Source organism: Papaver somniferum, chromosome 7 (genome assembly GCF_003573695.1).
Source record: "Papaver somniferum cultivar HN1 chromosome 7, ASM357369v1, whole genome shotgun sequence".
NCBI classification, from domain to species: domain Eukaryota; kingdom Viridiplantae; phylum Streptophyta; class Magnoliopsida; order Ranunculales; family Papaveraceae; genus Papaver; species Papaver somniferum.
The window spans coordinates 239,472,867-239,483,967 of NC_039364.1; the positions used below are offsets into that span (position 1 = coordinate 239,472,867).

The 11,101-nt window shown below is 35.2% G+C and overlaps 1 protein-coding gene across 1 annotated transcript; it reads right to left on the reverse strand.

Moving 5' to 3' along the window:
- Window positions 1-371: 371 nt before the first annotated feature.
- LOC113299957 lies at window positions 372-1,519 on the reverse strand. Its single transcript, XM_026549088.1, has 2 exons — window positions 1,171-1,519; window positions 372-1,050 (listed from the first exon to the last, which is right to left on the reverse strand). The coding sequence occupies exons 1-2, from the start codon at window positions 1,336-1,338 to the stop codon at window positions 499-501; spliced, it is 720 nt and encodes a 239-aa protein (XP_026404873.1). The 5' UTR covers window positions 1,339-1,519; the 3' UTR covers window positions 372-498.
- Window positions 1,520-11,101: the final 9,582 nt, after the last annotated feature.

The window sequence follows — 11,101 nt, forward strand, 5'->3', positions numbered from 1 at the left end:
TTAGATTTTGATACTGTTTAAATGGACAAAAATGTAAAAATAGGCAGGATGTAATCAGTTTCAGCGTGCCCATTTTCAAATATTTTTTCTTATTTTTAATTTACACAGGATGTATCATGTTTCATCCTTGATATCTTTTAAATTTAAGCTAGGATGAAACCAGTTTCATCCTTACTATTTTATTTTTGGCCGTTTCACCCAAACTATTTTTTACTCGTCTATTTGAATCGTGATTTAAAAATATTTGGACAAATGATCCATTTTCCGAAATAAATATTCAATAAAGGACAAACTTTAACAAAATTATTTAAATATAACACTTAAAATTCTACGTTTCCAAACCCATACATAACTAAAGAAAAAGAAACAAGTAGTCATAATAATCATCATACTTATAAAGATATAATATTATTTTGCATGGCTAACTTATTCACATCATGATCGTCAATCATCATCATCAAACACTTACAAAAGATATTATTACGTCACAATCCTCAATCACAGATTATCTTCCATTTTCCTTCTCTTGTTCATTTCCTCATTGCTTGTCCCACTAGAATGGCTCATGATAAAATCTAAGTTATACAATATTGGGATCATAGTCATTGAACATAAGAAGACCAAAATGGGTCCGAATATCCAAAGCAAAAGCGGTAATGCTGAATAGAAAAGTCTATTCCCAATTGTGTTTAGAACAAACCCTCTTTCTAATAGCTCTGATATGTATTGAGGATTCACCATTGAAGCACCTGCTGTATCTTGTGGAGAATTTATGAGGAAATTCACTTGGTTTATAAACCTGATTGATAACGAGTAACATAAGAATGCAAAGAGAAATATGATTAATAAACTGACATATTTCAGGGCTGTCATAAATTCTCCATGAGCACCATATATAGTCTCGTTTAATGGTTTCTTCACACTATACGTGCTACTGATGACTGCTGCTAAACCCGTACATAATAAGATTGATGTTGTTGCCATCAGAGTTGATCCCATTATCGCGTTTCGTAGCGTTTGTACTGCTAGGATATTCTTCTTATCATTATCCTGAAAAAAAAAAAATGATGATTAATCAGTAAAATATATACCTTCTGTTTCTGCAATCATGGAATGAATATATGATGATGTTTAAAGAGAGAAAAAAATATCATCTTAGAATAAGCATACCTTCATCATGGATGAGACCCATAAACGTCGGCCAGCTGCATTGGTACCGATAATGGTACTGTATGGCTGGGTTCTAACCTTATGCCATAAGTAAACATGGTATATGATGGTGGCTGCAAATCCTAAAGGAACAAGCATCAAATCCAAATAACTCTTTCTCCATTCCATGTCTTTTTTTTTTTTTTTTTTTTTTTTTTTTTTTTTTTTTTTTTTTTTTTTTTTTTTTTTTTTTTTTTGTATGTAGATTCTCTCCAATATAATCTTCTTAATTCCTCTATTCACTTCTAGGAGTACTAGGGTTAGTATCTACCCTGAAACTCTCCCCACAAGAAGTTGATTTTATATGTGAAGTTTGGTACCCACAAAGCTCTATTTATATTTGAGTTTAGAAACCGAAAGGAATGAATATGGTCTGCATTTGGATTCAAATGCTAACATGAAGTGCTTTTTTCCTACTATATTTTAATTGGTAACCTTTTGCTTCGATAGAAAGTACTGCCTTTTTCTTTTAAGCTAAAATACAAAGGAAGTCCAAAATGAGGGAGTCTAATAAACTTGACATCTTTAACCCCATCGGTGAGCAAAGCTGATTTTACGCCCAAATGTACATGGTTGTTGCAAGGTCACCAAATATCACAGAGATCACCAATCTCCGTATGATCGGGCGTTGTTGGCAATGAAGTCAATTAGTCCCCTGAAATTTAGTAACCCTTTGCAGTAGCTTCGCAAGTTTAGGCGCTCACGATTTCTTTTTACGTATGTTACTAATTGTTGAACTAGTTATGTGTTGTGGCATTCCTTTCTTTTCAGCAATTACGTATTGCATTGAATTAGTGCCTTCACCTAGATGCATTCTAGAAATTTCTTAAATTTTTGTCGAGCATTGTTGTTTTCTTTCTCAATTCCTAGGAATTAGGTTTCATTTATTGTATTCAGATTCTGTTATGGTTCAACATATCATGTTCTTCTCCAAAATAGTCTTTAATGTACCCATCCTTTAATCGCAAAGAATTAGAGGTAAAGAATATTTTGGGGTCTAAAATTAATTAGAATTTACAATCACAATTATTAATACAACTGATCTACTTGTACATTGGTTTGCAGAAAACATAAGGTGATCACATCACATATTCCTGAAGATACAACATGTTTATCTACACGAAATTTAAAGATTTGCATGATCTAGTTGATTCTAATTCCATGGAATTTATTTTTGCTTTCAAATTAAGAAACCAAATTTCATGGAAAAGCTTATATTTTATTACTTGATTGGAAATATGATTCCATAGAATAAAGAACCCATTAATAAAAAAAAATGTGCCTGAAAATTAAACATTATTTTAAATTAAAATATACAGGATTTTTACAATCGAATATTTTGTGAAAGATACATTATTTTAAATTAAATTTATAGGATTTTTACGAATATTTGTGAAAAATGACTGTGTTACAGAATTAATTCTCGGAAATGAAACAATGCGTGAGGATATTTTATTATAGGATCAGAACACAAAGAATATGTTTACGATACTACATTACACGGGTGGTGGTCGGAATCCAGAATATAAACAAAAATTATGAGGCGTGAGACTCGTGAGAGATTGCAAAAGCATCGCTGTAATGGTGGAAACGCTTTTGATGTTATTGAAAAGATGTCTCAGTGCATTTTTCACCATCTTTAAACTTTCCTTCATTGTTGCATACATCTTTGGGGGACATTATTGACTGTGACTGATCTTGATTGTAGATTAAAATGACTCACTAAACCTGTAAACCATCAAACCTGTACAAACATTTGTGCAACGTGCACAGGAGCAATGAGCAAATGAGCATCATTTCTCATCACTCACGGCACGTATGCTTTAGGGCTAGGGCCTAGCTGATAACCAGATTAAACTGGAAATGCACAACCAAGCTTAACCATAGCTCAGTAAAAACCTTCAGTTGAGATTTTATTTATCGGGTAGATGATTTGATGTTGGCGAATTTCAAACTTATGTTTCTAGTATTGTCACCAATTAATTTTATCATTATGTAACAGCATTTTCGGTGGAATTTTTTTTTCTTATCAGAAAATATTCATTTTTACAGCTGCATGCATCCCGCAAGAACAACAAACAGTGACGTAGAGAATTTCAAGTCGATCATTTTCAAATACGCATCAACTACCACTGTGTGACCGGTTTTGAAAGTACTTGACCACCACAGAATGTAAGGTAGAGCAGTATCCTGGTAATATTTAAGAACTTTTAGGGATGTATATGTCAAAATAGTGGTGCCTAAGAAGTGAGAATCCGACTAGGCGTTATAGATAACGGTGACAAAGAATATTGGACACGCTAATTTCGTGAAGGCAAGACCCACTGTCTTTCTTTAGAAGTGATAAAATGACGAAATAAGCCGTTTCTTGTCGTCTTCGATGTTGAAGTGGGCCACTTCAGTTTGTTCGGCGGGTCGAAGAAAAGAGCTGCTACGTGGGTCGGTCATTGACTCCCACGTGAAAGTGCTTAGTCTAGTCGATGACAGTGTACCTTCACTAAGAGCGTCCACAGTGGTGCGAGCATAATTAAAGACCAAAGACTAAAAAAAAAGATCAAATTTGGGTTTAGTCCGTCCTGTGGCGTAGCGGGTGACGAGTAAATTTGGTCGCGCGTTGATATAAAGTCCGCTTCATCGTCCAGCGTAGATAAAGATTACGCCTGGCATGGGGCGTTGATAAAGACAACGCCTGTATGAGGCGTTGATAAAGACAACGCCTGTATGGGGCGTGAATTATAGCAACGCCTGGTGTGTGGGACGGAGATTATACGTTCGCCCGGGTTCAAAAAAAAAAAAAAAAATTGGGGCGTTGATAAAGACAACGCCCCAAGCAAAGTTTTGTAAACTTTTCAAATTTGGGTTCATCACTATATCAACGCCCCATTCAAATTTGGTGTCAGGCGTTGATTATACCAACGTCCCATGCCAGGCGGACATTATACCAACGCCCCATGCCAGGCGGACATTATACCAACGCCCCATCCATGCGTACATTATACCAACGCCCCCATCCAGGCGGACATTATACCAACGCCCTGCATCAGGCGTTAACTTTACGAACGCGCGGCTACAGGCGGACATTATACCAACGCCCGTCGGGTAGGCGGACATTATATAAACGCCCGACTATATTTGGATTTGGTCTTAATCGCCGACCAAATTTGGTCCAAGTTTTACTCTTTGATCAAATTTTGATCGATGGTCCGTCCCACTACGCCAGCCCACTCGACACCAAATTTGGGTTTAGTCGTCCACTGCAGTTGCTCTAAGAGAGTACCGGTTAGCTTCGTTTCGTGTGAGTTTTGTACAGTAAAATTACTTTAAAATAATAGTTTTGGGAACGAAAAAAAATTTATTATTTTAGAGAAATTATTATTTTAACGAAAAAAATTTTAACGTGTGCAAATTTAATTGGGACAAAATAATTTTATTATTTTAGAGAAATTATTATTTTAAGAAAGTTTACTGTAAAAGCTTTTCAATTTTTTCTTTTCTTTTGTAACTTGACATCCGCCTAGACCTGTTCCCTGGCAGCCGAAGCCACCGAGTCTTCTCCCCTCAGCAGACCCAGTCCATTCCCTATAATATATTCTTTCTTTTGTAACTTACTATCCGGATAGACCTGTTTCCTGGCAGCCGAAGCCACTGAGCCTTCTCTCATGAACAGACCCAGTCCATTCCCCGTAATAATGTTATAAGTATTTTTACGTAAGAGGAGCATTTCATAAGATCTCTAAACCCTTGAACGGAGATTCGATCTGTTGATATCCTATTAGAGAGTCAGGTTCCTGACCAACTGTGCTAAATCCAGATGATTGCTATACGGTGCTTTGTAAAAAAATCAATAACTTTGCGTTTTCAAAGAAACATTAACAATAATTAAAGCATGTACTACTAAATTCAAAATAGATAGCCAAAGAAAATAAGGGGAAAGAGAGAATGTTGGGTATGCCGGTGGTTTTATAAAAGTTTTTTTTTTTTAATCTTTTTGCACATTGTTGTACAATATTTTATAAAATAGTCAGTTGAATATTTGATAATTATAAATTAACAGGTAAAGCATATAAAATGTAATCAAACTGTATTTGTTAAAATTGTTATACAAATGATAAGTATCACATGTAGATGATTTGTGCATTTTGACTTTTTTGTATTGTTTTTTATAAGAAAATTTATTTTAAAAGTTACTATTAAAAGGAAAAAAGGAAGAAGAAAAAAACGGATACAAAAACGCAAAAGATACCACCAATATCTCTAGAGTGATCCAGTGACGGACATGTATGTGTTGTCGTATTAAAATCTTGACAAGAAAAACTCATAGAAACAAAACCTTGACAAGTAAAAAGTACAACCCAATTAATTCGAAAATAAAAAATAATACTCAAACAAGTTTTAGTAAAATCTAAATAAAAGTGAGTCTTCAATAAACTTTCAGTTTTCCTTCATAACTCAATGAGAAGTCTTCTAATGCTGGTAGTATATAATAGTTGTTCGCAAACAAGTTGTGGAAGATTAGCGCTTCAGCTCGCGCCAGAACTACCAAGATAGGTTTCTGCGCCCTTCTAATCCCCTCACGAGTGCTAAAAAATGTGGCGACGACATATGTAAGAAAGGAGGGTCTTGATTGCGGATGACACACAATCGAGGATTCATTTGCTGAGTTTAGAGCTTTTCGCAAAAAGAACTCCTACTTACTACTACTCACTAGGTTTTACGTGTTTTAAAACCCTCAACCATTAACCTCGTTCTTTTATGATTTATTCTAAATGCATCGGTGGTATGGACTATAAAAGTTGGAAATAAGATCTTCATCATAAGCTTTTATATATAAAAAAATCGATCCTGAATTTACGGTGTCCCAGAACGAAATGAAAAATGCGACCTCTATATTTGTAAACTCATCATTTAGCAGCAAGGTTGTCCGTAAAGATTTATGTAAAAATAAATTTTCAAGCCATCTTATTTCTTGGATGGATGACGAAGATAAATAATCCGATAACTAATTTTATATTGATGGATATGTCGGGTTATAAACTCATCATTAGTACAATTTCGATACTTAAACGGGGTGTAGGAAACAAAAATTATTGTTATTGTATTAAGACTCAACAAAAATTCATGTTTTTCTTATATAAAGTATAATATTTTTAAATTTTCTAACTTAAGACCCTGTGTAAAGTGGGCTTTGGTGGCCCCTTCAGTAATGTTACCTTGTTTTGATCAATACAAAGTCAACATCAAAATACAAAGATCATATCATTTCAAGGAAGAAAATTTTGAACATCTTCTGTTCTTCTATTTCCTACTTTCGTAGAAGAATTGACCAAATAAATAAGAAAGTAGAATAATGAAAGAGAGAGAAAAAAAAAAAAAGGAGTGGAAGCATTTTGTCCACGTCGGGAAAGACACGTGCACGCCACATCTGACAGTGCGCAAAGTAGAGTGGTAAACCGTGAGAAGAATATCATTTCCGATTATAAATGAGATAAATATAATTTATATTTTTATTATTATATTTGAAAATAATAGCTAAAAGTACGATTAGAGATATTCGTTCCCATGCTTGTCCAAATTTAACTCATATTTATAAAATTTGTACTTAAACTTACTTCTGAAATAAATTATCCATATCGCCCAATGTTCAGGTTGCATATGAGTTGGTGGGTTGACCCAACCAAAGTCCCATCCTAAGTGGAACTTCTGAATTTTGCAGCTGTTTATATGGGAATGAGATGAATCCTTCAATATCAAGAGAAGAATACACATTAGCTACAGAAAACTCTGCACCCAATTCTTATTGTTCATCTAGTATCCTCAATGTCTGAAGGAGCAATATCTGGATTAGATATCAGGTACTTATTATCTAACAAATAATTCAGAACAATGTCACCTACAAGTGACTAATAACAGTGTAAATAGGCGAGAAACTAATTGGACTATGTGTGTTTGACTGTTTCACCGTCACTTTCCTTGAAACGGCCTAATTTTAGCCTTTAGGAAAAGTAACTGATTGGACTATGTATTTGACTATTTGACCATCACATTATATGAGACGGCCAACTTAAAGCATCAGCTAGAAAGCCTAGAATCGAGCCAAGATATCCAGTCATACCAAACCCGTACATGGAAAACAGATCATTCGTACTAATATTGATATAATACACCGATAAACCACGACTGCAAGTTTGTGTGGCTGATAGGTTGCAGAAGGACGAAGGTGCATGGCTAGTGGATGCCTTTTTATATATGCGGGATAAGGAGACACCAATATGGCTAAAGTGTGCATGATTCCAACATCATAATATTTGTATATAGTGGTTCGTGAAAAGGCATGTATAATAAGTATTAATTGTTGCAGATTCGTAGGATTCCACATCTAAATATGGGTTGGGCAGTAGCGGTAGTAGGTGCATCTTTTTTCTTTCATTTGAAGGGGGCAAATCTAATTCCATACTCCCGTATAGTTTTGGATGCACTTGCATGTGTTGTTAACAGTGATGGCATTAGTCTTAACGAGATTCTGATGTTTATAGGTGCCCTGTTTTTTCTCAACACTGATAATGGGTGTACCCGTTCACCGAGAAATGCACCAACAGTGATGTAACATAAACCGGGGAATACTCTATTTTATATGGATTTTAACCCCCTTCACAATAAAATGGTACCTTTAATTCAGTAACTATGTTCTTTCTTTGATTATAAAAAAGAAATGATGTTCATGTTTCAAAAGAAAAAATTCTTTCTTTTTTGTATTGACGAAAACCTCGTGTTGTGGTAACGTAAGTTGTCTTTCTTTTTTCTGATCGGTACAGAAATTTATTGATCAAAAAAGAGAGGGTACAAAAAGACTTGTACCATCCTCAAAAGATACAAAGCAAGGAAAACAAAAAAAACCAGAAAGTAAACTACTTCCTAGTTAAAAGAATCAAAACACAGATTGCGCCAGTTTAACATATATAGCATCCCTATAAGTAGGAGTTTCTAAACTCTAAAAAACAAGGCACCACGTTAAAAGAGTGTACTTAATTTTTTTCTGCACCCCAACTTCAGTATTTTTCTTATCAGCCATAGTTCTTGAATTTCTTTCCAACAAAAGACACCAAATAATAGCTACAGAAATCATGGTCCATATCTGAGATTCTTGAGAGGAAGTGAGAGACAAATTTCAAGAGAAAATCATAGCGAATAGATCATTAGGCATGTTGTAACGCAAGTTCTCAAAACTTTGAAAGTATTATCAAACTTATAAAACCGATCAAAAATAGAAGTTGAATTACTATCTTTTAAGCTCATCTGTCATGCACTTGTGATCAGTTTAAGTGATTATTTTTTTTAATCCAAGAGATTAGGTTGGTAATTGGTAACGTACTTGCCTTTTTCATTAGTGGTTGTGGCCTAGTGGAATCTACCTAACTTTCTTCTTCTTCGTTTTAAGTTTGATATCGGTAAATCACGTTTGACTAGAAAATGAAAATACTAATCAGTTCTTTTGGTTTATTCGTACTAGTGACTGGAAAATAAGAGGCATTAAGGGTAAGATCACATGAAAGAAAGTAATGCATGATTCGGGGAAGCCAGTTAGATTTATTAGAAAAAGGTTTTCCATCTGCATCAAGATTGCTGAAAGGGTGTACCGATTTACCTAGAGTGTACCAAATTATCTTATACCTTTGGAAGTGTACACCCCCAAACAAGCTATACCCCTATTAGCTGCCATGAACAATAGAAAAGAAATGAACGATTTTTTTTTGGGAACTACTCAAAAAAGATGGGGATTACTTTGTGATACAAATGTCCACCCTACATTATAAGGGGTGTCCTAAAAGATTAGGAAGACTAATTTGACCTTAGTCTAATTAAGGTTATAACTAGCCCTAATAACCCACTACCCACTAATTAAATCCTAATTAAAACCTTAATAAAAACTTAAAGTCAGTTTCAAAACCGATTATTCTTTTCTTCTTCATCTTCTTCTTCTTCTCCTCTTTTCCTCTTCTTCGTCAACATCGACGTTAATCGTCGATTCGAAAAAATTTCATCGTTGATTAATCAATCTTCATAAGCAATGCGTGCCAAGCAAACACTCAGACTTCCAGGATTGAGTCCGGGACTCCCACATATAGCGAATCTCCCAAAACAATTGCTACTTCAAAAAGAACTTGAACCACCGTTCAGAGGCAAAATCAATCATCCAACAACAACCAAGAAGTCCGATTCAAGTGAAATGCAAATCCGCGGGTAATTTCCTTCATACCCATTCTTTTCGATTCGTTATTTGTTGAAGAAATCGATTAGAAATCATCAAAACCCATTGAAAATGGTAGTTCCAGTAGACATTTCGGCTAGGAGAATTTTTTGTGTAACCCTAGAATTTCTAACCGAACTCCAAAAATAAGAGCAGTTCGGTATGCTCGCAAAAAATTGAAAAATATCTGGTGACCGAACTACACAGTTCGGTCTACTCGAAAAAAAATCTCTCGTCACCGAACTCAATTTTTCCTTTGAAAGAATGATTTCGGTTTTGTCGATAATTTCTCTTGCTAACCGAACTTTTGAAATATTTAGTTCGGTGTGCTCGCAAAAGAAACTCTCGTAACCGAACTAAAATTTTCAAAAGTTAAGAATGAGTTCGGTTTTGTCGATAATTTTTATGGCTAACCGAAATTTTGAAATATGTAGTTCAGTAACGATGCAAAAGTTTTTTTGGTAACCGAATTATAGTCTGCTAATCACAAGTGTTGTGTTTACTTTATTCTTTAGTTCTATTTGATTTGATAACACAATATTCTCTTATGTTTAGCTAATACTTTGATTTTTGTTCATTAGGAACAAAGGAAAAAGATTGAGACTACAACTAGATGAGGATTTGAAAACTCCCATCCCTCGTGGAGCAAAACATTTAGATTTCTGAAAACGTGGTGCCACAAATTCTAAACATGGAGGGGGCTTGTTACTGGAAGTCAACCAAGATAATGTTCGTGATGCAATCCAAGAAGAGGTGATGGGGAATACAATTGATAATGTTATTGAAGAAGAGAATGATGATGAAGAAGAGCAAGAAAATGAAGGCCAAGGAAATGAAGAGGTTGAACAAGAGCAAGGAAATGAAGACCAAGGAAATGTAGAAGAAGAACTAGAACCGACAAAGAAAGAGAAGGACAAGAGGAGGAAGAGGAGGGAGACGATGGAGAGGAGGAAGAGGATGGAGAACAGAGAGAGAGGATTATGATGAAGAAGAAGAGGAAGAGGATGGAGAAGAGGGAGAGGATGATGATGAAGAAGAGCAAAAAATTGTTCATGTTAAAGAGAAAAAGAAGCCGAAGCCGCCTAACAAAAGATACTCACACATTCCCCATCCTGATTTGTGTTTGCCACCAGTGGACCCAACTTAGGGTACTCCAAATGATGGAGGCGCAACATTGTTTGGCTATAAACACTCATGGGTTGCGAAGATCTATGCGACAAAGGTATTCTTTAAGTTCATAGTGTTACGTTCTTTTCGTATTAATAGTGTTTCGTCAAGTATTAATAGTTGTTATGTTCTTTTCGTAGGATCATAACGATGCAGTTCGTCTTATTAAACGTCAAAAGGCGTCCACATGGGATTTTTCTTTGGAGTGTGACGAGTTTGTAGCCAAGGTTAAAGAATGTGTGTTATGGAGAGCTATTGAGTAAGCACATGTGGAATTTGACACTGTTGACGTATCCGCATTTCTCGAGAGGCATTATCCCAAGACATATACTATGCATCTTCCATTCGGCGAGATGGGAATTACTCCCGATGATTGCCATAATATCATCGGCTTACCAGTTGAAGGTAAATGTCTTCGAGAAGGCTACAACCCCTCAATGAGTTATGAATCTCTTGAAGATTTGGCTCTAAAATGTCTAG